Source organism: Podarcis cretensis (genome assembly GCF_951804945.1).
Source record: "Podarcis cretensis genome assembly, chromosome: 2".
NCBI lineage: Eukaryota > Metazoa > Chordata > Lepidosauria > Squamata > Lacertidae > Podarcis > Podarcis cretensis.
Window position 1 is genome coordinate 22,339,428 of NC_137171.1, and position 25,268 is coordinate 22,364,695.

Below are 25,268 nucleotides of genomic sequence, written 5' to 3' on the forward strand. Positions count from 1 at the left end.
CTAGCAATGCCTTAGCTAAGTATTGTATTAGATTACGGGCATCTAATTCTGTCAGGCTTAAAACTCATAGAAATCATATTTCGGGAAAAGTTTAAGGGGCAGGGTATTTTAAGACTTTCAGAGAAAACAAAGCATGACAAAGAGTGAATGTTGAAAAAAAATAAAGTATGTAGGAGTTGAGACAACAGTTTACAGTCTGAGGACAGAACCCAAAAAGTTTAATCTCAACGCCCCAAGGACGGTTCGGATATGCAGCAAAACTGACTACACGTGCACACCCAAACTACAACTTCCAGGCGGCGCTAATATATGGACAGGAAGACGACCTAGAGCGAACGTCAGAACATGAGCGGCGGGCGAAGGCGCAACAAGCTGCCCGCAATTCCCCCTCTGGCCATTTGGTGACGCCACTTAAAAGAAGGGCGCGCGCGGGGTTCAGCTTTCCCGTCGTACCTCACGCTGCGCCCGAAGCCTGGCTGGGCCTGGACCCTGACGGGAGTTGTAGTCCTCGGAGGCGGACTCGCTTCCCAGCGTGCCGCGCGCAAAGCCCGCGCGCTCGCTCGCTCTCTCCCTCTCCTCTTGCAGCCTGTCTCGCAGTCGGTCTTCTTTACTGAGGGGAGGCGGCGGCGGCGGCGGCTTGAACGACAACGACCTGGGCACGCGGCAGCAGGGGGCCAGCGGCAGGGAGGGCTCGAGGCCGGGCGGTGTCGTCGTCTGTGAGGAGAAGAGGAAGAAGAAGAAGAAGAAGAAGGCGCGCCGCGGCGGCGGCGGCGGCGACGGCTCAGTCCGACCATGTCGGGCGAGGAGGAGGCGGCCGAGCTGACGATCGCGGAAGACGTGGTCGTGAACAAGTACAAGATGGGGGGAGAAATAGCCAACCGTGAGTATGGCCCGGCGGCGGGAGCCGGGGGCTTGGGGGGGGCGGGCCTGGGGCCTGGGCGTCGGGCGCCTGCCTGCCTGCCTGTGGAGCCCTCCGGGGCGGGGGGTGACGAGGCGAGCTGTCAGGCAGGGCAGGTTTGCTGGGGCGGACCTGGTTGGGGGGGGGGTGTTATCTGTTCTTCGCTCCCTGGTGTGGGGTGTATATATAATATTGCCTAGTAAAATGAGTGTGTGTGTGTGTGGTGGCTGGTCGGTCGTCAAGGCTTGGGGTGAAATATGACCTGGGGGTGGGGGGTTTCCCCCCCCCTCCCGGTTCCTACTCTGGGTTGAAGTTGAACTCTTGTTAGTGGAGGGAAGGGGTGAGAAAAAAAACTCTGGACTTGGAGCGACTTCTCTCCCCCCCCCAAAAAAAAACACCGATTTTGAGGGACGTGGGATAGTTCCACTCCCTCCCCCGAGAGCCGTTGCCCTTGATAGGTAAGCTGGGAGAGCCGCCCGGCACATGGTGTACTTTCCTTTCTCCTTTCTTGCCTCGGTCAACTTGGAATCTCTAGAAAGAGTTTTAAGGGCTAATTTTAGTCCACTGCCCGCCATTGGGGTGTTTTGTTTTTTTCCCCCAGCGTGAAAAGCTCGTTAAGAAAAAAACAATCACGTGCATTTAAAAAAAACCACAAATAAATTTATGTGTTCTGGTTATTTTGAGAGAGGGGAAAGGTAAGATTTGGTTGATCCACGATCCCCCCCCGGGGGAATGGAGCCGCCGTCCTCCAGGAACTGTAAGGCACATGGTCTGCGACTTGCCATGTGCTGCTGGCGCTCTCTCCCGTTCACTATCTTCCGACATCCTGGCTTCCTCCCAGGTTTCCCCTTTTGTTTAAGGGAGGTTTTCTGCTTCGGATCGGATCACCTTGTTCGGGGAACTCTAGGAAGTGGATTGTTAGGATTACAGCGAACTAGGGAAAAAGGGAAACGGCTTTTGCAGCTCAGCTCTTAACTGCCTGTGTTGGAGGGAGTCTTTCCCTGTAGCAAACCACATATCTCTGTACCTCACAGTTGACTTTTGTAGGCCTGAGCATTGGCAAAGTGTGAGCATGCACACTCACACACTCTTATACTGGGTAGAAAAATACCTTTGCCTGCTCCATTAAATTTTAAAATGCTGCGTCAGGCTTCCAGTTTTTTCAATTTATTTTTGTGCTGCGAAGGAAGAAAGCAGTTTGTTCAAAGATAAGCTTGCCCTATTGACTGCTTGATTGGTGGTAGGAGTGCATACTGTAATGTGAGGCTTTTGAACTCAGGAATCCCTGTGTTCTATCCTACATTTGGGATTTACCAAAATCTGGAATGGGATACTTGAAGAATTCAAACACTATTTTTTGCCAGTTGTTCAGTAATCTCAGTCCATTGGTTTTATAAAGCTAAACATAAAATATGTTGCAGATACAACAACATGGGTAAATGCAATCATCACAAGAACAAACAATGATATGGCATTTGAAGACATATAAAATATACATTAAATTAAATTGTTTTAGACCAGTTTAACCATTGCCCACCAAAAGCCAGCTCAGGCAAAAATGTATTGTATTGTTTCTGGAATATTCTCTGGCTTTAGAGAAAATATTGCCATTTTTCTGATGAGGACACCTTAATTAGACAAGACAGAATCCTCAGCCAATGTTTTTCTCTTTGGCTAATATGCTTTCCATAAATGATACCATGAAAGACTAAGTGTGCTTTAATCTTAGAATATCATTAAATGTGAGTGTTCTATAGTATTTAAAATTCAAAGTTTCTATAGAAGTAAGGTTGATTAGATCAACCTTTGATGGAAAGTTTCTTGGGGACAGAAAGATGCAGGTTTGGGAAAACTACTGCAACCTGTTGTCACCTCATGAGGTGGAGTTGACTTTAGGAATATGAAGACATTACTAGAGATTCTCAGTTCCCTAAATGGTATAGGTAAGAGTATTCTAATTCAGTAGGCATGCAACAATGGAATTTAATGTACATTTTGTAGGCAGTTGATGTGGGAATAGAACCTAGATGCCTTGGAATCTAGCAGTGCAGTGTTAGAAACTGGAATAGAAATACTGGGAGCCAAATAGCTTCTGGGACCTTTATCGTTAAACTCCTTAGCATATTGTCTATCCTTAACATATACTTTGAGGCTTCAAAGCAAATACATTTCAGTAATCCTTGAGTGTCAGCCAGGTGCAAAAAAATGGCACCCAGACTTTTTGAGGCACTCGCAAATTGAAAATCTTTAGGCGCAAAATGTGCCTGGTGCCCTGCTAATTTCAAACCCTGCCTCAGTGTGAGAAGTTGAGCTACCAATGTTAAATACACTTTCTGAGCTCCATAGTGTGGCATAGCTTTATGCAACTGTAAAGTGTATTAAAATATTCAATATGAAGTTTTATCTTGAATTACAGGAGTCCTGCGGACTGTGGTAGAAGCAGCTAAGTCTGGAGTGTCTGTCCTCAGCTTATGTGACAGAGGGGATGCCATGATCATGGAAGAGACTGGCAAAATCTTTAAGAAAGAGAAAGATATGAAGAAAGGTAACATACAATTTTCCAGCTTTATTTTTGACATACATATCATGTTGCCTCATTTAAATTGTATTCATCATTGAATAGAATTAATTGTACAGTGATGTGGATTGTGGAGTTTGAGATGCAAGACCTGCAGACCCAACCTAGATTTCCAGTGTGACTGCTGCAGGTTGTTCCAGTGCTTACATGCTTTTAGGCTTGTATTAGTTTGTATTCCAGATCTGAATTATTTGTTCCATTTTGTGCAGATAAATTATACTTCTGAACATCAGGCATTCCGTTTTTGTCTAGCTGGAAGCAGTTTAAAAATGCTGCTCACATTTCTGGCAGTTCATGGAATCCAGTTAACTGGAAGGGGAGGATTTGAAATTACTTTTGTTCTGCCCCTAATGGGGTTGATTCAATACTTCGGCACCCAGCACATAATTTTCTTTTCCTCTTCTTTGTGTACCTTGAAGTCTGGCAAAAAACCCAAATTTTAAATTGATGTGAAAACCAACCCATGCTAGATTGCTTTGGGATTTCAGAGTGGCATAAGTATAACATACCTATTAGCCTTGGGGATATAGGGTCCATGCTGTTTTGAGGATTGTAGTGTTATATGAACTGTTTACTTAAAAGTACGTTGACATGAGTTTAAGACATGTTGACTCTGTATGTAGACAAAACCATGAATGGATTTGCCTTGTCATGCATGATAGTTGGCCAGTCTGCATCCATACTGATACCTTGACAAGAAAAAATGTGTCTTAATCATGCATAACATCATAAATCTTGGATAACAACATAAATATTAAGCACTATAGTGTTGCATATTTCACAAAATTAAGGGCTGATAGCAAATATAAGTGGTCAGGCAACTTTGCATAGTTGTGGAATTACAGAATTGCAGTGTGTCTGAAATCCCATGAAGCCTTCTGCTGGAGGAAGGTTTTTCATCTCTTTCCTCCCTCCCCCCCTCTCCATTTCCTCCCGCACAGTTCTTGAGGGTCCAGAGCAGCTTTTTAGGGTCAGTGGGCTGCAAAGGAAAATGGAACTAGTGAAAATCACCCCATCCTCTCTCCCTAGGGAGAGTCTTATGGGCAAAGTTCCATGCATGGGATCTCTGAATCCAAGCCATGGAATTACTGGCTCTGCAGCAGCATTATGATCTGTTGGGAAAGTAGCACATTACTGCCTGAAAAAGTGGTTCATACTCCCATAAATTATCCCAGGTCACACCTTAAGCCTCTCCCTCTAAGCACTGACCAAGCCCAGCTCATTTTATACTGAGGAAGCTTCCAAAGTTACAAGACAGGTTGGTGCAGCTGTAGCAGCTCTAGTACCACTCACAGTGTCAGCAGAAAAAGGATAGCAATCCAACCTAGTCGTTATGCGATTGATGTAGTCTTTGAATTACATAGGGCAACTTGTGTCCCAAATCCAAATGTCTGGTTTAGGGGACCCATGTTACAATACTTATTTCTGTCCTGCTTTTTTAAAAAGTTGTCAAAACAATGTCTGATACACCCAATGTCTGATACACAATCTAATCACATTAAAACACTAACACTTATACATACCAGTAACTATTATATTTGTGAGATGGAAAACTGTTACAGGGCTTGTGTAGATTGTATGATCTCATCACTGCTCCCTTTTTTGTGTAGGTATTGCCTTCCCCACAAGTATATCGGTAAATAACTGTGTCTGTCACTTCTCCCCCTTGAAGAGTGACCAGGATTACATTCTCAAAGATGGTGATTTGGTCAAAATGTAAGCATCTCCATTCACTTTCTTGGGTTATCTGTTGGCTTACTTTTACCCTCAGCTGTATATTTTAAGCTGGTCTGCTCAGAGTGCATTACGCTATATATGGTACCTCTGAGCCACATTTTTGAGGACCAAAGTTATTGTTGGTGCAGGTGTGTGTTTGTTTTTTGGTTTAGTGTGGATTTCTCTTGGCACATGAGACACAGTTTTGGTTTAGTATGGATTTCTCTTGGCACATGAGACACATTTTAATGGTTCTGCCCTGCTTCCTAAGTAGAGATAGTCACTTTAACTGCTATGGTGCCAACTATTGCGTGTACCATAATGGTTTAATAGGGTTAGAATGTGGAAGTGTCATGTAAGCAGAATTTTTTTTAAGCCTTTGATGTTGCAGAAGTTTCCTTATTGCTAGCTGTGGTTTAAATCTCTTTTTCCCTTTTCATGTTGCAGTGACCTGGGAGTCCATGTTGATGGCTTCATAGCAAATGTAGCTCACAGTTTTGTCATTGATGCATCAAAGGTAAATCTCCTGCATGTGGCTTTGAGTAGCATGTGCACGTGCTACTTTCAAGACAGGCTTGGCCCCAGTAGGGGGAGTAATGTAAGCGGCATCCTTAGAACTGGCTTGCTAGTTATTCATTTGCAGCTATAGCTGCTAAGAAGTAGGATGGGTCGAGTGGTTGCATTTCTAGATGTATAGTGGCAATCCATCCCATTGCCAAGAATGTGGGACAGCTGTATTGATCAGTCACTCCATCGGGCGCTGTACATTAATGTGTAACTTCTTAAGTGGCATGTCCTATTCAACTTGGCCAAAGTTGCAAGCTAAGCAAAATTCTAAATTATCATAACTGCAGCTCTTCAAAGTATCCAAGGCAAAATAAACTAATAATAATATACTATATTCCTGGAAAGGCTGCATTAAACTTTTGAATTTCTACACAATTGCTGGAAATGTAGCCAGATTTTTTGGGTCACTTTGGTGACTCAAGCATTCTGGCGTGGATTGAGAACTCTTGCTACTTGTCAATTCGGTTTATTTAACCATAGCTAATGCTGATTTAGCATCTAAGGCAAAACAAAGAAAAGAGTGACTTGTAGGGCTGGATAATATTTGAATCCCATTTGTGAATTAAGGGAGTGGCAAAATACTTTCAGCAGCCTTCCAAACACAGGCGCTCTCCATATCTTTAGTACTTCCAACTCCTATGTTTCCTTGTAAGCATGGCCAGTGTTCAGAGACAGTAGGAGCTGTAGTCCAAGTCATCTGATTGAGAAGGGCACAATTCAATCAGTTAAACACTTTTAAAAGCCCTATTGATTCCAACAGGATGGGATTCAGATAAGGCTTAAACCCTCTCACTGGAATCAATGGGACAAGAGTGCTTAATTTTAGCTCGTTTACTCCATTCATATTTTGTGCAGCTGTACTGTGTCTTTAGGATTTGTCAGTGAGAAAGCGCTTGTCACTTTTCACCCCTTAGGAGTAAATCCTTATATGAATATTAGTTTTTTCCTACCATTTCAGGAAACTCCAGTGTCAGGTCGCAAAGCTGATGTCATCAAAGCTGCTCACCTCTGTGCTGAAGCTGCTCTGCGTTTGGTTAAGCCTGGAAACCAGGTGACAATGGGTGGCTACTTTTTACATGAATTGGTTTCATGTTTTAGGATGGGTGACCAGAGGTTATGACCACAGATCCAATCCTCAACTTATTCTGAACATACAAATAAAAAATCATTGCCTTACTCTGGGAAGAGGTATTAAACTGTTCTGAGGGCAGCTGGCCATAGATAGCAGAAATGCTCTCTGGGGTGAGGAGGTCTTTTCTTGTGAAAAGGTAGTAGTTACTGAAGAGTTTGTATTGTCACTAGTCTTTCTGCAAATGGCTGAAGGTTCTTGGGTTTTCCCGCCCGCCCCCCAAACATGATAAGAAGTATTTGGCAGCTGAGCATTTGACAATTTTAGGGCAGGATGTAGAAAGTTCTGCTTTTCCCTTGCAGTAATTCCCTCCTAGTCTCAGGCAGTATGTTTATGCTACCACATTGAAAACAAGAAATTGTAGATTTATTGCATTATTATTGACAATTAATCTCTGCCTCAATTATATAGCATATATAACGATTTCAGTGGTAATTCTATTCAGCTTCTCACCGTTAAAAGTTCTGTATGAAAAGATCATTGTCATACAGTACCTTGTATACTGGAATGTTTTGGCTGCTTCTAATACTGAACAACTTTCTGTTGAAGGCTTGGAATTTATAGGGGGATTTTATTGTGCAGGGAAGGGGGAATACATTTATGATCCGCTTCTCCAAAATAATAGCCAGTGTAGGGGCCGTTAAACTGTGTTGATCACAGGTTTCACTGCAGAATATGGTCAAATTCAACTTTAAATGCCAATATTCACCCTTTTCCAATAGAATTCACAAGTGACAGATGCCTGGAACAAGATAGCTCATTCATTTAACTGCACACCAATTGAAGGTAAGGATTAGCTAACTGAACAATGAAATGAGACAGCAGAAATAGAAGAGCATTTAACATAGCAATGATCCTTCTGTAGAATTTGAAAGTATTGGAAGTGTTAGTAGTTATTGTAAGGACAGCATATCTGCTTTTGATGTTTGGAGTACTTTGGTATAACATGCTTGTAAATAAATATTCCCTTTAGAGCTCCTAGGATGCTTCAATGTACAAATTACTCCTGTGCTTCCTTCTAGCCTGCCCATTTGGCTAAAAGAACTGACTGCTTAAATTTGGGGTCACAGTTCAGGGCACAGGGTAATATGCTTTGAGGAACTTTGTTAGAAACCGAAATAGATGATCAAGGTATCAAGCTGAACTTTTCAAGTTGCTTTTATTTTGTTGATGGTACCAAAGTCGAATGAGTCACCTTTGGGAGCAGTTCACAAAATAAGCTCACTGTAGGCGATAGCACGGTAAAAGAAATGTGCTGTTTTAGTGATGTGTTATGGAAATGTTATTGGCCACCAGTCAGTTAAGGTTTCTGTATTAGGCCACCCTGCAAAAAATGTGGTTCTAAGGTTAGATTTTTTCACATGCAGTGTCTTGTAGATCTGTGGTGTGCCTATGTAGGAAAAAAATGTCAGCACAGTGAGGAGGAGGCTGCTCAAGCTGTCAAGGGAATCTAAGCAGCTACTGTTTTGGAAACATTCAAGTGTTATAATCATCCAGTCACTGGCAGCAGTTTATGAAACTAAACAGAGCTCTTTTCTCTCAAGGTCAAGACTTATTTTTCTCTCTCCACCAGCCCCCTGCCAATAGAAAGGTGCTATTTCCTTGCTCAAAGCTTGTGATGTGGAGGGCAGATGAGACATGGCTTTCCCTAGATTGAATGTTAAATATTGAAGATGTGCATCAAAGCAGGAAGGAATGCTTTGGTGTACTGATCTAGATTGTGTCAGAGGGTGGTATGGGGAAGAGAATAAATAGAATGGACAAATTTCTCTGGGCACATCATTTGTCTCTGGATGAGCAGGAATGCTTTGTTTGGTGACCCTGGATGTTAGAAGTCCCTGTAGTACTACTTGACACAGTGTTTCAGGCTTGAAATGGAAAGGTCGTTTTAAAAGTCCCAAGTTAAACGTGTCGCCTTGTTTAAGGGCACATTTAACACTTCTAAGCTTTCTTCTTGTACAGTACAAAATCCTTGGGCTGCTAAGTAGTCACTTCCCTGACTAATTATGCCCCCTGAAGCAATTTCAAACCCCTGCTGTTTATTATCTGTTCCCACTCCTGAAGAAATCAGTGGGGACTGGGGCAAGAGGATGCTTTTATTGTGTTGTGTGCTGCTTTTCTCCCTGGATTCAGAGGCATACAGTAGAGTTGGTAGTTTTTGCAGTGTTGCAACTATCCAGCTGTGCCACAGTCTGCTTGTGAATGAGACCCTCATGGAGATAAACATACAATATTTCAGACCTGCATCTAAAGATTTATTTAGATTTTAAACATGCACTATGAATGAGAGAGTTTAGAAACAGACACTTCATACTTGCGAAATCACCAGTGTCAGAATTGGCTGCAGCTGCCTGTCAAGTGCAAACTCGTCTGCAGATCCATATTGTCATAGTATGGAGAGACTCTTAGGGTGCGAGGTACTGGGAGAGTGCTGTTAAGTTCAGCAAGGAGCAAGGAAAGATTGAGGAGCACAGAACTGGAGCATAAAAAGATAAATTGGAGAAAAGAGTAAAGAGATTGTGATGCAGAAAATAGAGATGAGGTTCAGTGTGCATGCTATGCGGTAGAAGGCAAAAGAGAGGGTTAAAATAGTAAGTTGCAGAAAGAGAAAAGAATATGTTGGTGGGAAAAGGGGAGGAGAAGGTTGACAGAGTGGCCTGCAGAGTTGACTCTTAGTTATTTTAAAATCTTTAACTCCTTACTGTAAATAGCTTTGAAATATTTTTATATAAAATAAGCCATTTATAAGTTGACTAAATAAAATAATAATGTGGCAAAAAGGCTTTTCTTTAGTAGAAATGGTGATGTAGCTGTCTTATTAATAAAGCAGCCTCCAGCTATTGGAATTGTGAATACCTATCCCAGTGTAATTTTGAAGCTGTTTTTTAACAAGCACACGCAGACCTTTGGGCATATGACAAGATGTGTCTCTGATCTTTGTTTTAAAAAAAGAAAGTGCAGTGCAGTGCCTTGGATTATCAGCTGTGATTCACTGGCTGCTTTGCAACTCCAGTGCTAATAGATACCCTTTCTTGACAGGGATGCTATCACACCAGCTGAAGCAGCATGTGATAGATGGGGAGAAGACTATCATCCAGAACCCCTCAGACCAGCAAAGGTACGTGTCTCTTGTCTGGAATTGTTGCCAAGCCGTTTTGTGTTTGTGCCTTTTGGGCACTAGGAGCGCAGGTGTGTTGTAAGATGAAACACATGACTTAGAATTAGTATCTTGCTTCATATTGACTCCCAAACAATGTTCAAATGGAGGTGGTCTTCTATTTTCATGTGTGTGTGTGTGTGTGTGTGTGTGTTTTTCTTTAAATCTAGAAAGGACCATGAAAAAGCAGAATTTGAAGTCCATGAAGTTTATGCCATTGATGTTCTCATCAGCACTGGAGAAGGAAAGGTAAGTGTCCTTGCTTAACACCTGTTCTATAATCAGGTGCCATACAAGTTCGGCAACTTTATCTAAAGTCACAAGGATGTTAACTTCCTGGTTAGATTGTTTGATGTAGTGTCTTAAAAGCCAGTTAAGTTGGGAAATGCTCTATAACCACAATCGTAGCCCCAAAAACATCCTTTACCCCCTTTTACTCTTTTGCTACCTTCCCTTTCATCATATAAGTAAATCTATATATTATGCTGCTAAAACTGTCTTTAATGACTTGCATGTCTTTAGGCAAAGGATGCTGGGCAGAGAACTACAATTTACAAAAGGGACCCTTCCAAGCAATATGGTTTGAAAATGAAAACTTCCCGTGCCTTTTTCAGTGAGGTGGAAAGACGCTTTGATGCTATGCCATTCACTCTCAGGTACTCTCTGTTTTCTGGTGCATCTGTGCATAAACTTGGCAACGGGGATTCCACTTGGTAGTTCAATGATTGAATGGTTCCTACCATTGCAGTCATGTCTCTTGCATCTATTGTAAAGTGAAGGGAATGTTCTGAGTTATATTGCTTTTCCTAGTTTAAGCTGTGTGTAGAATGCTAGCCTCGTACTACAGGTAATAAGCAGAATTGTTAAGTGCTAAAGAAATCAAAATGTTGTACTAAGAGAAAGCGAATTCCACAGCCTATATAAGCTACGCAAGTGTCTTGCTTATTTGGTAACTGTGGTAACTGCTAACTGGGTAGGGGGCACTGAAACCCTGGGCGCAAGAAGTCTTACTCAGCTATCCCTTGTGAGATTGTGCCAGCATCTCTGCACTCTCCAGATTAAGTTTGCTGCCATAATGGGGTGGGATGTTGAGATTAGTAGGAACTTGAATTCTGTGTCCAGTAACATGTTCTATATTTAGTGTGCATCTGCACAATATATAAGCATTCTTTGGTGCTATGACTCTGCAGTTCTTATAGTAACCAAAGGATGCAAAAAAGCCTACACAAACAGTTTTTGTTTTTATGTTTGTTCCATACAGGGCATTTGAGGATGAAAAGAAGGCAAGGATGGGAGTAGTAGAATGTGCTAAACATGAGCTGCTACAGCCGTTTAATGTCCTCTATGATAAAGAAGGTAAGCACTTGTGCCTGAATGTCAGAGCAATTTTTGTCTTGCTTTGGGGCTAGGCAGTTGGCAGCTCTGACTAATTATTATGCACTATTTTACCTTTAGAAAGATATGCTGAACTGATACACTCTTTTGTTGCCCCAATATGTTTCTTGTTGAAAGAACTCTTCTGAGAGCACTTTACTTTAGAACGGAATGTACATGTTGAATACAGATACATGCTCCATAACAGAGATCTGTTCACCTGGTAAATACATTTGTGATGAGGGCAGACTGAAAGATGGGCAGGGACTTGTCTCTGGTTTTGGAAACAGAAGCAGTGAGCCTTTTTTCTGCTTTGGAGTACTTCTGAAGCCCAGTGCAACTGCAGGGGTGAACACTCCCAAGCCTAGAAGAAAGGCTTCGTTCCTGTAGTTGTGTTGCTTTTAGCAGGTGCTCCAAAGCAGCAAAACAACTCAGTGCTCCTGAGCAACTACTTATCAAGTTAGTTACACTTAATTTTAGAGTGTCTTTTAGAGTGTCTTTCAAGGGAGAGGGACAGGATTCTTGGCAACTACACATTTTGGTTGGTTACCGGTTCAGCCACAACTGTGGACCCCTGGACACTTGCAGTAATATCTTAGACCAGTGAGAAATGAGAGTGTGGTTTGCTACTTCTTGAATAAGAACCTCAACAGTACAGTGGTACCTCAGGTTACATATGCTTCAGGTTACAGACTCCGCTAACCCAGAAATAGTGCTTCAGGTTAAGAAATTTGCTTCAGGATGAGAACAGAAATCGTGCTCCGGCGGTGTGGCGGCAGCAGGAGGCCCCATTAGCTAAAGTGTTGCTTTAGGTTAAGAACAGTTTCAGGTTAAGAACGGACCTCCGGAACGAATTAAGTACTTAACCCGAGGTACCACTGTAGTGCCTTTAAAAGTTCAGGTGGGCTGAGTTTAGGTAAAAAGGGAAGGAAACCCCTGCTCTAATTTGGATAATTGAAATGAACATTTCATGGCAAGCTCACATACCTGTTTCTCCACTATTATAGCAGATATGTCTGAACCAAACCAATCTTACCTCTTGGTTCTTTTTTTTTCTTTCTTGTATGCTTGTCAGACCCTTGATGTAGGCAGTTGTCTAACATGGTGCATGGCTAATCTTTCTCTTAATTCCCCCACCCAGGAGAGTTTGTTGCCCAGTTTAAGTTCACGGTGCTTTTAATGCCCAATGGTCCCATGAGGATAACTAGCGGTCCCTTTGAGCCTGAACTCTACAAATCAGAATTTGAGGTGCAAGATGCAGATCTGAAGGTCAGTGGAATTACAGTGTTCTTTGTATAAGTGCCCAGAGTTCCAGGAACAAATGTTGTCACAGTAGGGAGAACTTCTTGAGTTACTTATTCCCAGTGTAAATGTGATGAGATAAAAATTGATAGTTCTTGTTATTCCCAGTACCTATTCATTAATAAAGCTGGGGATGGAGTTCCAAGAGAGCAGGGACAAATTTGGGATCCAAAGTAGGTTTTAACATGTTGAGAACTAGCCCATAGAGAAGAAGAAAAGCATTTTAAAATAAAGTAAGCTCGCAACTTACACACACTTTTAACTTGCGTGCATTCAGCTTTACATGCTTGGCAAAAAGGGGGTGGACAGGGGGGTGGCAATTCCACATGCCACTACACCCAATCTGTTTTGACCATATGCCATTTTGGCTTTAGGGACAATCCCTGGAACATAATCTCCACATAAGTTGCAGGTTTACTGTAGTGTGTGTGTTTAGAACAGAAGTGAGGAACATTTTTTGGTCAAAAGACCATGTTCCCTCTTGGCCAACCTTCTAGGTGTTGCATGCCAATGGTGAGTCTGGCCCAAACAAAAGTAGATATGGCAAGCCAAGGTATGCCCCCCCCCCCCCCGCCAAAAAGAACCCCACAGAGATACTACATATACAGCCCATGCTTCTGTTTTCCACTTCCCGAAATTGGCTTTGAAAGAAGCAATTCTATTTGAGCCAATGAATAGCTTAATTGTGGTGCCACAATGTTCTTGATGGAATCACAGCACATGGGAAGGTGAGAGTTAACTTCCATCTCCAGCTATGACACCACTGCCCTACAATTAGACTTTGGGAGGGAGGAAATATTCTGTTTGCTTCTACCAAGCTTTTTCAAGCCCATGGCCGGAGAATGAGGTGAGGACTCTGTGGGCTGGATGTAGAGGCCCCAGGGACTGTTTTGGGTCCATAGTTCCTCACCCTTCTAGGATTACGGTGTTTCACAAATATCGCCCTGTCATGCACTGAATGGGTACCTGTATTAACTTTCCATTGACCAGGCAAGATAAGTGCTAAGAAGAAAAAGCCTTGCCTCCCCTAGCTTTTGTGCCTTTTTTTTTTCAAGTACAAAAATGTTTCAGGCATGTTGTCATGTGAGATATCATGTTTAAGCAATTTGCTTCTTCTTTCTAAAGAGCTAGTAAAGTTTTTTGTTGTGAATTGTAATGAGGTGTAAGAACAACATGAGTGAGTTCATTGAAAGCATTTTGAATTAAAACCAAAATGATTTTGAAGGCTGTTTTATACAAATGTGACCACTTACTTGCTAAAGTGAAACATGCAACTCCCCCGCCCCTTGCAATTCTTCTTTCCTCTTCTTAGAAAAATTTAAATGACAATTTTATAAGCTTGTAATTTCTAAAGAGGCACTGTGAGGCTCCCAGACTCGATACTATTGAGTAATTCTCTGCAAGCAGGTGTAACTAGAAGTTGCTGGCTCCAAAGGATGCATAGCTCAGCTTTATGTGAGGCTAATTGTTAGTCCCAATATGTGCCAAGCATTCTAGGACTGGCTGCATTCCTTTATGGCTGGCAGTGATTTTCCCTTCCTTGTTGTCTTAGAAGTAATCGCACTCTAGGTATCTCCTTTCGCTTCTGACATTTTCCCCTCTTGCAGGCACTCCTACAGAGCTCAGCAAGCCGCAAGGCCCAAAAAAAGAAGAAAAAGAAGGTACTTGGTTGTGTTTGTGTGTTAATCTCATTACATTTTTAAAATATTGTAACCTGCTCTTAGACCTTATGTGAAGGGCAGATTTAAATTTATTTATTTATTTATTTATTTATTTATTTATATTAAATTGTGTTGTTGCCATCATTATGGCTCTTGAAGACAATGAGACCTCAAATTACTATGTTGATGCCTCAGAGGTGGGGAACTTCTGGCCTGTGGGTCTATTTAGGCTTGGCCATATGGTCTGTGAAGCCATTTTGGCCAAGCCGCACCCACCTACCCAACGCGTGGTGTCATGTATGATGTCAAGTGAGGGGTAGGGACTTGGACAAAAGAGCCTTTGCAGGCACCCCTGTTGGTGGTGCCTGCAAACCCCCTTGCTCAGCTGATTGTCAGGCGCTTGGGAAGTGCAACTTAAGGAGCTTTGCAAGCTTCCTTTGGAAACAAAAACGAAAAACGCTCTGTTTTTAAAAGCTAATCGACAGAAGTATGGCCCCACCCACCTGTCAGCGTTGGCCCATGGAGGGTGAGGGAGATAAGGATCTAGCCTTCTGGTTGCATCCAGTTCCTTGTCCCGCCTTAAATCTTCTTTAACAGGATACGATAATAGTACAGCATATTTTAGAACTCCATTTTTTCCAAATGACTGGTAGGATTTCATGAGTTTGACAACTGCAGGGTAAATGGGTACTGTCACTTAATATTGGGCCCAATGAAGAACGTACAATACATATGGATTCTGGGGGCTTATTTTCTTTTAAAGTGTCTATAAGTATTTAAAGTTTCTTAAGGTGTTAGGTAGAGTTCTATGCGGGTGAAGTTTTTAAGATATTGTGATCGGAAATTTCATGCAAACCTTACAAAGGAAAATCCAACCTCATATAGGTTTGGGCAGGCATTCCTTTGGAAGCTGAGGTGTCCTCTTTAAAACTGTTAACAACTGTGAAATATTGAATGCTGTGTCTAGAGTTTTTGCAAACTGTTCCTTTCCTTTCCTATTAGCTTCAGTTTCAGTTAATATCACCCCCTCTGTTCCTTCAGGCCTCTAAGAATGCCGAGAATGCCACAACAGGGGAAACAGCAGAAGAGAATGAGACTGGTGACTGAACAGCTCTGACCGCCTCTGCGTAGCACCTGATTCTTTCTCTCAAATGCCCCACTCAAAACAAGAGAAACAAATATCCATTTGCGGCTGTTTGTCTCATAGGACCAAATGACAAATAGCCTGGACTTCCCACAGAGTGTAACCAGTTGTGACTGACTTTGCCACTGAGGGAGGAGTCTCTTGGCCACTTCAGAATACTTTTAAAAGTATGAAATAATAAAATCAGGAGTAAAAACTAGCCTACATCCAGTCTTTATAGCCTTTGATACTACTTGTGCTCATTAGAGGTGAACACATACAGTTCTGAGCTTTCGTCTAGTTCTCCCCCCCCAATTCCCTTTTGCAGGTACTCTGATTCCTCTGAAAAATCCTCAAGTATCTTTTCACAACTGAAGTTAAAAATGCAAAAGCTCTTGGGTTTAGAATTTCATTACATGCAGTTAATGTAACTTGCATGCCTTCTTCCTATAATAATCTTCAGTCATTTTTTTCTGGCTTAAACCATATAGGACATTCTTAGGGTTCTTTTGTGTGTGTGTGTTTCTTTTTAAACTATCAACCTTGTATTTTTAAAGTTGACAGGAAGCTGGTTTAAAGATCATTCTCCGAGTAGATAGCTTGTCTTCGTAAAGATTCTACATTTCTTTTAATTTGTGTGATTTTTTTTTTAAAAAAAATAATTACCCCAGTGCAAAAATATGGTAACTCTCACAAAATCCTTTGAGACAAAAGTGATACCTGCAGCTTCCTCCCTCTAGTTTTCATCTGATGGTTTGACATTTTATTCATCTGCACTTGTCTGTTGCTTTTTGTGGACTAAAGATGGCTATCCAGTGGTTATCCATCTGCTAACAGGAAGAACCTGTCAGTGGAATAGAGAAGGCAGGCAATTCCCCCCCCCCTCAATTTTCCCTCTCCGTGCAGCCCTCTTTGCTTCTCAGATCTGCTCTGCAGGGTCCCCCAACCCTCTGGAGCAGATTTAAGGGGTTGCAGGGGCTGTGTGGAAAGAGGGAATAGCCAAAAATTGCCTGTCTTCCCTATTCCACCGACAGATTGCTTCAGTCAGTGCATGGACACTTGGATACTTCCGTTCAACTTGCCACTGCTCAGGTTGATAAGTCGTATAAAGTAGGATTTTTCAGAAGAATTCCCTCCAAACATCTTTTTTACATGAATGAATGCAATGCTACATAAGTGGTTGGACCTGGAATAAGCTCTTTGTGGGAATCGCTTTTCTATAGTATGTCTTTTTAAATTGTCCAATTGAATTGTATATGATTGTGGGATTTTTTTTCTTTTGTATTCCTAACCAGGTCCCTGTATAAGACACTTACTGTAGCTGAATTGAAGACCTGTCTTGTTAGGAGGGGGAGTTCTTGTGTGCTCTCTGGCAGGCAAAGTCCTTCTTGACCAATATATCTGGATTTCAAATACTTTAAAAAAAAATTACAGTTACTACCAAAGTTTTAAGTCCATAAAAGGAAATAAACACATGTTTCTTTCCTGAAAAACCTTTTCCATCACTCTTTGTAAACTTTCTACTTTTGATTTCTACTCTGTTCTCTTGCTCTTTTGTAAGGGTTGCTTTCAGTGCTACGTTTGGGAGGTAAATTTGGGAACATGTTGAGCGGAGGCTGAATCGTATGAAAGTGATGAGCCTGGAGGATCATGCACAAAACTTGCAATTAACTGCCATTTTAGTTTTGAACTGCTCCCATTTGTTAACCATGAACAAGGGAAGGGAAGGGAGGGTGGGCAGGGAAGAACTTGTTCAAATGAGGAATATTTTAGCATTTATAAGTAAATATGTTTTCGTACCGCCTTTCCATAAAGGAAAGGCTTGAGTTCAGCCACATTACCAGTTTATAAACCACTAAGACTTGCTGGCGGTTAATTTAATTTTCTATCTTTATTTTGAAACTTCAAGGCAATTGTATCTCTTGATTTAAAAAAAAAAATGCCGTTGGAAATTTTGGAAGAAAATTCCCACAAACTGTTCTGTAACTTGATTTTTTTTCCAAATAAAATTGATTAGTGACACCTCTGGATAGATGAATGGGTCTGCTATGTTGAGGGGGTGGAAGGATCTGGAGTGTTTCGGACCTAAACGTGGTATGCATGAAGAAATGTTCCATCTTTTATACATTTATTAGCCATGATGACAGAGAACGTTAAAATGTTGAATTCTCTTCATGATTCTAAACTGCTGCAGTCACCAGAGTTCTAAATATCCAGAACATGCTGAAAATCTTTAGGAGTGCAGCTTTCCTGGTTAGTGTGTCCCTCACCTCACCATACGGATGATCAGCTTTTTGGAAGATGGAGGGTAGTATTATTACATTATCTCTTCATTTTAATGTCCATGAAGGAGACATGAGCATTAAGTATTTAAGCCTCTCGCATGAAGCAGGCGTGGGGAACCTGTACCTCCTGGTGTGTTTGAGCCCAAACTCCCATCAGTCCAGTGGCCCCAGATGATGGGATTTGAGGTCCATCCTAATCTGGTGAGCCACAGTTTCCACATTCCCGGCATAGTGAAACTGTCGCTCTCTTTGCTACCATTTTAGAAGGGTAAAATTATGAAATTCTTAACACTTGGCCTACAATATGTTATATTTATTCTTTGCTGTTAAGCCAGAGAAACAGCTCCTTACATTCTGGCATTAATGGGATGATGGTTTGGTGTCATGGTTATTCTAACACAGGCACCCCCTACCTGCATCCCTCCAGATGTTTTGGCCTACAACTCCCATGAACCGTTGCTAACAGGACCAGTGGTCAGGAATGATGGGAACTGTAGTCCAAAATATCTGGTGGGCCACAGGTTGGGGATGCCTGTTCTAACAAATCTCATTATCCTGATCCCATGGTGTGCCAGGCCATACAGCAGTAGTAGAAGACAACGCATGCAGTACATTTGCAGCGCAGATGGAAACCTGCCTCCTGAGTATTTTACACTGACATTGCAATGCCATGCGATGACTTGTTCAACCGGTCATCTTGTAACTTTCTCCGAAGTGTTTAGAAAAGAGGGTCCTTAAAACACAGTTGAGTTGCCCTTTACTACACATTGAATGAAGTGCAAGAACTGCTGTGTTATGAAGGATATGTGTAACTGAGAAGGCATAGATCATTGTTAAGGGGGCTTTAACAGGATGCTGTTTAGTGAGATGCTTTGTGCCTTCTTCGGTGATCACTCGTAGCCGAGCAAGATTGTCTTCCATGAACACGTTCTTAACAGTTGTGTCCATAAGTGACTGTGGAGGCCAATTCTGGATCTGCACATCTATAGTGGAGACATACGTTTCCCGGCATGATCACAGTGAGGATTTGCCAAACATGCCTTCATCTTGGCACGTTTCTCCCTTTCTGCGTTCGTGCTTCTTCAAAGTCCTGGATGCCTTTGGTCAAGGCTGTTCTCCAACTGGAGCGATCGCTGGCCAGTGATTCCCACTTGTCTGTGTTTATACTACATTTTTAAAGATTTGCCTTGAGAGCACCTTTAAACCACTTTTGTTGTCCACTGGCATTATGCTTACCTATCTAACATTGGGAATAGAGTACGGTGGTACCTCTGCTTACGTACTTAATTCGTTCCGGAGGTCCATTCTTAGCCTGAAACTGTTCTTAACCTGAAGCACCACTTTAGCTAATGGGGCCTCCTGCTGCCGCCGCACGATTTCTGTTCTCATCCTGAAGCAAATTTCTTAACCCGAGGTACTATTTCTGGGTTAATGGAGTCTGTAACCTGAAGCGTATGTAACCCGAGGTACCACTGTAGATGCTTTGGAGGATGATAATCAGGCATCTGAACAACATTACCAGTTCAACGAATTTGATGTTGAATCATTGCTTCGACACTGATCGTTGCTTTTTCCAGTACACATTTCTTTGCCTGTTTCCCCAAGTGATATGTAAGACTAACTCAACTTGGGAAGGAAGTGCCTTTGAAATATCCCAAAATGAGTTCTGTTATGAGGTCTCCTATCAACCTTGTCTCCTTTATGTTAGAATTGTGACCATTATAATTGTATAAAGAAAGCTTATACTTAGTTGGTCTTTCAAGGTGCTACTGGAATTATTAAAAAAAATTTTTTTGAAAGATTATTTTAAAGACTGTCTTGAGACAAAAGACTTGATTCTCTTAAGGGAGTTATTTTCGGATTATTGAATAATAATTAAAAAGTTATATTTCATCTTGTTATTTATTATAATTGTTCTTAATTCTGTGGCCTAGAAGTGCACATTGTACAGGCTGGATTAAACAAAATAGCTGTGCTAGCAGAAGCCAGTGCATCAAATCCTGCTAGTTCAATGGGGGGCTTCCCCCTGTCCTCACCCCACCCCCTCCATTGGCTTTGGGGGGATGAGAAGAACCCCTAGATCAGCACACAGATGAAGGACAGGGGAGATAGTTCCATCCAACAAGCAGAAAGGCTTGTGCTGATAGAAAAGTCCTTAACACTACCCGCCTTGGATTTCTATAAGACACAATTTTAAATTACCGGTAAGATAGGCCTGAAGCAGAAATGCTAATGTAGATTTTTAAAAATACAGAAGACTTAGGTGATGTGATTTCCTGGCTTGCTTCCATTTTTACAATCTGTTGAAGAATAGGTGCAGTAATTTCATTGCGGACATTTTCAGTTGGCTCCAAATTTGTAAGACTGCCACACTTTAGCTGATTCTTTTATTAGGTGGGATATGCAAAGAGCAGAACTCAGCTTTTTGTTGGTATCGCATACTGCCTGATACACTTCATGTCTTCTTTCTGATGTCTTGAACTAATCTCCATTGCTAATGAATGCCTTGAAGCTGTGTGTTTGCAGAGGCATCCTGTGACCTTGGGACTCCTTTGGGGAAAAGGGTGGGATATAAATTTAATAAATAACTGAAATAATTAAAGTGGGGGAAGCAAATGCTCAGACAATAAGCTCCTCGGAATAAAGTGGTCACTTAAATATCAGCAGAAGGTTTTCAAATATCCATGGTTTTCATTTGACGAGGGCTGGATTTGACTTGAAAAGTGCATGTAACTTCACAAAGATGTAAACCTGAGGTTTTGAGAAGCCTGCAATCCTGAAATGTAGTATTTTTCTATGTAGGAGATGCATGACGGGAGTGTGGTCTTCCCCGCCCTATTCTATTTCAAGCTCTTAAAAAAAAGAAAGACTTAAATCTTTGTGGGGTGGGGGTATATGATATTGACTTTGACTTACCGGTAACAATTTTTATTTTCCTTTGCAAAGCTAGGCAAGGGCCCATTTTCATTAAATATGTTTGCATTAGCATAGAAAAAGCAGGTCACATTTTACTTCACATTGCACCCTTAGTATATCAGGTACAGCGAGTCCAGGTGACAATTTTAGGCAATGAATTTATATATGGGAAAGCCTGCATATAGCATTTTCATAACATCTTACATATAGCTAGATCCTCGGAGGGATTGCCAACCTGACCCATGGGCACCAGGTTGTGGACCATCATGTATTTTTGTGGTGGTTTGGGGTTTTTTGTTTTACAAGGAAAATTTATGTGTAATTCTGGTCTATGTGCAGTGTATTTGGGAGGTAGAGACTGAGTGGTGTGGACACTGGGTCAGTTTTGTCTACTTAGATTTGGATAGTGCTCCCTTTTAAGTGTGCACCTTGTGTGTGCTCCTAGGCTAGTGTTGTGAATATGCAATTCCCAAGTATTTTGGGTACAGCCAAGTGTTAACAATGGTTCAGTTGCTCTAGTTCCAAACACCTTAAATTAAAACTGTTAGGTGCATCCCAGTCTTCTTTTTACCTATACTCTAAGGGCACAATCCTATTATGCCCTTACCTGGGATTTGTTACAGCACAAATATGCCTAGGATCAGCCTGCCCATGCCTATAATTCAAACGATCAGACCCTTTATTTAAACATGATTATTTCGTGGGTGTTTGCTAAAATCCTAGGCGTGTTGTTCCATGATTACTACAGTCCGTAGGGAAGAGCTGCACCTTAAAAATACACTTTTGGAAGTCTCCCAGATGCGCAGGCAGACTCCATTTGCGGACTATTTTGCAAAATGCTCTCTGCACATGGTCAAAGACGGTCTTGACGGCATGTTTCAGCGCCTGAAATTTAATTCCACCGAATAGTTGGGTGTGCTTGTAGCTGTGGGGAAATGTAGCTGCTCCTCCGCCGGACTGTCCGGCTAACAGTCTATGCCCCGGTATTAAGTCTTCGTGAACTCAGTGGGTCTTATTTCCAGGTATTAGGAAGCATGGCTGAGGCTCCTACATTCACGTCCAAAATGGCGGCGGAGCACCCGACCACACTCTGAGAGAAATGTGTCCCCTCTCTCGTGCGCAAACTACAACTCCCACCATGCAATGCGAAGACCGCCGTTCGTGACGCTCCCCTTCCGCCCGCCGAGTGACGTATAAATAGCAACCGACCGCCTCCCTTTGCCTTTCCTTTGCTATCGCCACCGCCATCTTGTGCCGGAGCTGCTCTGTGGTGGCCGGCGAGGTGTATCCGTCGCCATCCGGCCACAGCCTTGCTGCCTGTTCTCAGGGACTGAGCCCGGGGGACCCACCCCGACATGAGAGCTAAGGTGAGTGGGGTATCGGGCTTGGATAGCGAGCTGACCCGTGAACGTAGCTGGGCTCGAGGCCTGCGTTGCCGTCGTTTGCTATGGGGCGGGCTATTGTTTCGGTTGGCCAGGTACGAAACGGGGAAGGTTATTATGACGAGCGGGGAAATGGAAGAGTTGGCAAGACCGCCTCGTGCTCCTCTGCCAGGCGAGGCCCTCTTGATATTTTGGGCCTACACGGTGATAGGAAACCCTGCTGAGGCCTAGGTGCGCGATGGCGTGTGAATATAGAGAGTTGGGCCTCGCAGCTTGGAGAGGGTGGAGGAATAGCTGGTAAAGCGAGTGTCATGGGGCGATTCTGCATGAGAAACGAGTCTGTAAACCTGATACTTGAAGTAGGCATTTATCAGGCCGCCCTGAGTTTTGTTAGTGACTATTGTACATGCGCATTTAGGCGTCAGTCCCATTGAACTTGGTGGGGTTTTTTCCTAAGTAAGCAGTGCACAAGATCGCACTATCAAATTTTTTTTCTGGGCCCCAGGTTTGTAGAGCTGTTGTTTGAATTTTTAAATTGACATCAAGACTCTGCCAAGCTCCAGAGTAGCAATTTTAGGAAATGACACTAATGGATAAAATGCTGTTGGTGCTGGGCCCATTTTTTTAAAAAAACTACAAGTTGAGATCTTGCACCTCCTATATGTTTAAATACCAGTGTATTTGTATTACTCTTCTGGGTTTTGGTGCTATAAAAAACGCTGACTTTGTCTTTCCTTTCTCTCCCCTTTCTCTAGTGGCGAAAGAAGCGAATGCGCAGGTATGTGAGCATGTGTTTTTATTTTACTGTGCAACCCACTTGTTTGCTTTGCTTTTGAAGATTCTTGATTAGAGTTCTCGAAAGTGCATTGACTAATTTAGTGATACCGTTGTAACAACATGGGCATCTAAAATTTTAAATAGTGGCTGTTGATAATTAAAATCTGAGGACCCCACTTGTTTCTAAGTTCAAATTTGGTCTACTGGCTATGCAGACTTAGTGCACTCCCAGTATGCTAGCTTAATAAATTCCATTGAGCTCAATGAGGCTTAATGTTAATGTTGCTAGGTTTCTTACATTGGTGCAACCAAAAGTCCATACCAGTTACTGATGCAAAGAATCTAGGCAAGACAGATGCAGATGAGCTATACTAACCCTAGGTTATCTAAATCGCAGGTGGATAAAGACATGCTAGCAGTGTGATGGAGCAGTGGCTGTTCTGCAAGGCAGTGCTTTAGAAAAATGAGTGATAATTCAAAGTACAAGACTTCCCAGTAATATAATGGAAAACATAGAGTCAGGATGAATACAGACTGCCACATGTTGCATCCAGAGAAATAGGCCTTCCCTCAAGCCTGTTCATCACAGATTCAACCAGTGTAAAACAGCAAGTGAACCTCACTGGGGATGCACAGAAAATAAGCCGAACACAGGTCAATCACTAATGCATGAGGCCAGTGTACAGAGGCAATTTCCTTGCATAGATGCATGCCTGAATGCAATGATATCCATACTAACCAAAGTAGAATTAGCCTTCTCTTTGACTACAACCCCTTTTTTGTTTTTGAGGCACTTATGCCTCAGTGCTTTCCATTCGTTCTTGTTCCTAACATAAGCTTTGCCACCCACTAGGGATCATAAATACAGAAACATTAGAATTGGTGTTATGTGAAACAGCCCTGCAGCTGTTGTATATAGTTATCTGAGACACTCAGTTTGTACTTTGGAACACCCACTAGCAGATAAACGATTTAGCACAGTGGGGCTTGGATGAAACAAGCCTAGGATTGTATTGCATATGTGATAAATGAGAAATTCATTGAGGGCAGGATCTCAACTTTTGGTAAAAAGCTACTGTTTGAGATGGTAGGAAATCTTTCATTTTCCCTTCACCGTTGAATACCTTAAGCAGTTGAGAACTTAAGTGTGAATTATTTTGTTTTTTTTTTATATGATCCTCTTCTCCCGCCCCCCAATGCCCTCCTCCCCAAAGTAGGTATCAGTACTTCTCCACTAGTGATCAGTCGCCAATGCTTCTCCTTCCCCTCTTCAGAAAAGTACAGAGGGAGGCTTCTGTGGTGGCTCTTCTACTAATCAGGACAGGTTGCAATAATGCAGGCAGTAGTGGTGCTTTTATTGCAATAAAAGTGGAAAAATACCACTCCCTGCATTGCCATCTGTTCTCAGTTGACGGGGCAAGACAGCTACAGGCTTTGCCACAATCATTCTCTCCAATGCCTTTGGGCTCTGCCTGTAACATACATGTTGGGAGTATGAAATTGTGATGTCAGAGAAATTAAGTGTTTCTACTGACAACTGCAAAGTTGTTGGCTGCCTGTTTAGTGCCGGGGTTCACAGTTGTTGGCCCTCTTTAACCTGATTTTTTTTCCCACCTCTAACCTGCTTAACAGGAATGGATAGGAGGCAGGAAGAAGAGCTGCTTGAACTGCATCTTGTTTTGCTTTTCTCAGTTGCCTTTTGATTCTGCAAGTAACTGGTGTAGGAAGGATATTGGAGGAAATGACTTACTTTAGGAAAAGTGAACTAAACATTTATTTAGTTATACAAGTACAAGTATTTCTGTACTGCCATATCCCAAAGTATTAGAGTGGGGTACAACATCAAAACCTTAAATGCTATTGAGAACAATACAGATAATCATTAAAGTAGCTGGCTAATCTAAAATTAAGTGGCTTCAAAGACCTGTTGGCATAAAAGTCTTCAAGAGAAACATGAAAGGAAAAAACGGTACCTACTGAATCTCTGCAGAAATAATTTTTCACTTCATGCGACTGGAAACACTACATTGCCTTATGGTAGAATGTTTCGTTAGTATTGACAATTAAAAGAATATTATCCCCTACAGGCTGAAGCGCAAAAGGAGAAAGATGAGACAGAGGTCCAAGTAGATGTCTCAGTGCTACTGAAGCTGCAGAACCAGAGCATGGAAGGGCGGAGCTTGAAAAGCTGATTTCCAGATAACACCTTCTATTTGCTGCTGCTAGAAGACTCCTTGCCTATCTTCAGGAGATTCCATCTTAAAGCTTAGGAGCAGTGATCTTTCAAGGGGTGTGTGGGCCCCTGAGCTTTACTCTTCTGGACTGATCTTGTTCTTTGTGGCTTGATGTAGTGACTTGAATACAATAAAATTCCTTTTTTGGGGGAATTCAGCACATTTTTCC

General features: G+C 42.2%; 1 protein-coding gene and 1 long non-coding RNA gene across 2 annotated transcripts; one reads left to right on the top strand and one right to left on the bottom strand.

Annotated features, from left to right (window-relative positions):
- Window positions 1-511: 511 nt before the first annotated feature.
- On the top strand, window positions 512-25,252 carry PA2G4 (proliferation-associated 2G4). The gene is made up of 16 exons (XM_079965603.1): window positions 512-880; window positions 3,315-3,443; window positions 5,087-5,192; window positions 5,640-5,709; window positions 6,718-6,810; window positions 7,611-7,674; window positions 9,928-10,006; window positions 10,216-10,294; window positions 10,568-10,701; window positions 11,307-11,401; window positions 12,561-12,688; window positions 14,329-14,382; window positions 15,424-17,758; window positions 21,729-22,073; window positions 22,844-22,866; window positions 24,953-25,252. Exons 1-13 carry the CDS (start codon window positions 793-795, stop codon window positions 15,487-15,489), a joined length of 1,185 nt encoding a protein of 394 aa, XP_079821729.1. The 5' UTR covers window positions 512-792; the 3' UTR covers window positions 15,490-17,758; window positions 21,729-22,073; window positions 22,844-22,866; window positions 24,953-25,252.
- On the bottom strand, window positions 20,164-21,722 carry LOC307210139. The gene is made up of 2 exons (XR_013835863.1): window positions 21,314-21,722; window positions 20,164-20,340 (listed from the first exon to the last, which is right to left on the bottom strand). It is a non-coding gene; the product is annotated as an uncharacterized lncRNA (long non-coding RNA).
- Window positions 25,253-25,268: the final 16 nt, after the last annotated feature.

Bases quoted from the DNA above. Each gene is read 5' to 3' on its own strand.
- PA2G4 (XM_079965603.1), top strand. From the start codon at position 793: ATGTCGGGCGAGGAGGAGGCGGCCGAGCTGACGATCGCGGAAGACGTG. The intron at 5,710-6,717 runs GTAAATCTCCTG...CTACCATTTCAG, and splicing joins TTGTCATTGATGCATCAAAG to GAAACTCCAGTGTCAGGTCG. The intron at 14,383-15,423 runs GTACTTGGTTGT...CTGTTCCTTCAG, and splicing joins AAAAAAAGAAGAAAAAGAAG to GCCTCTAAGAATGCCGAGAA.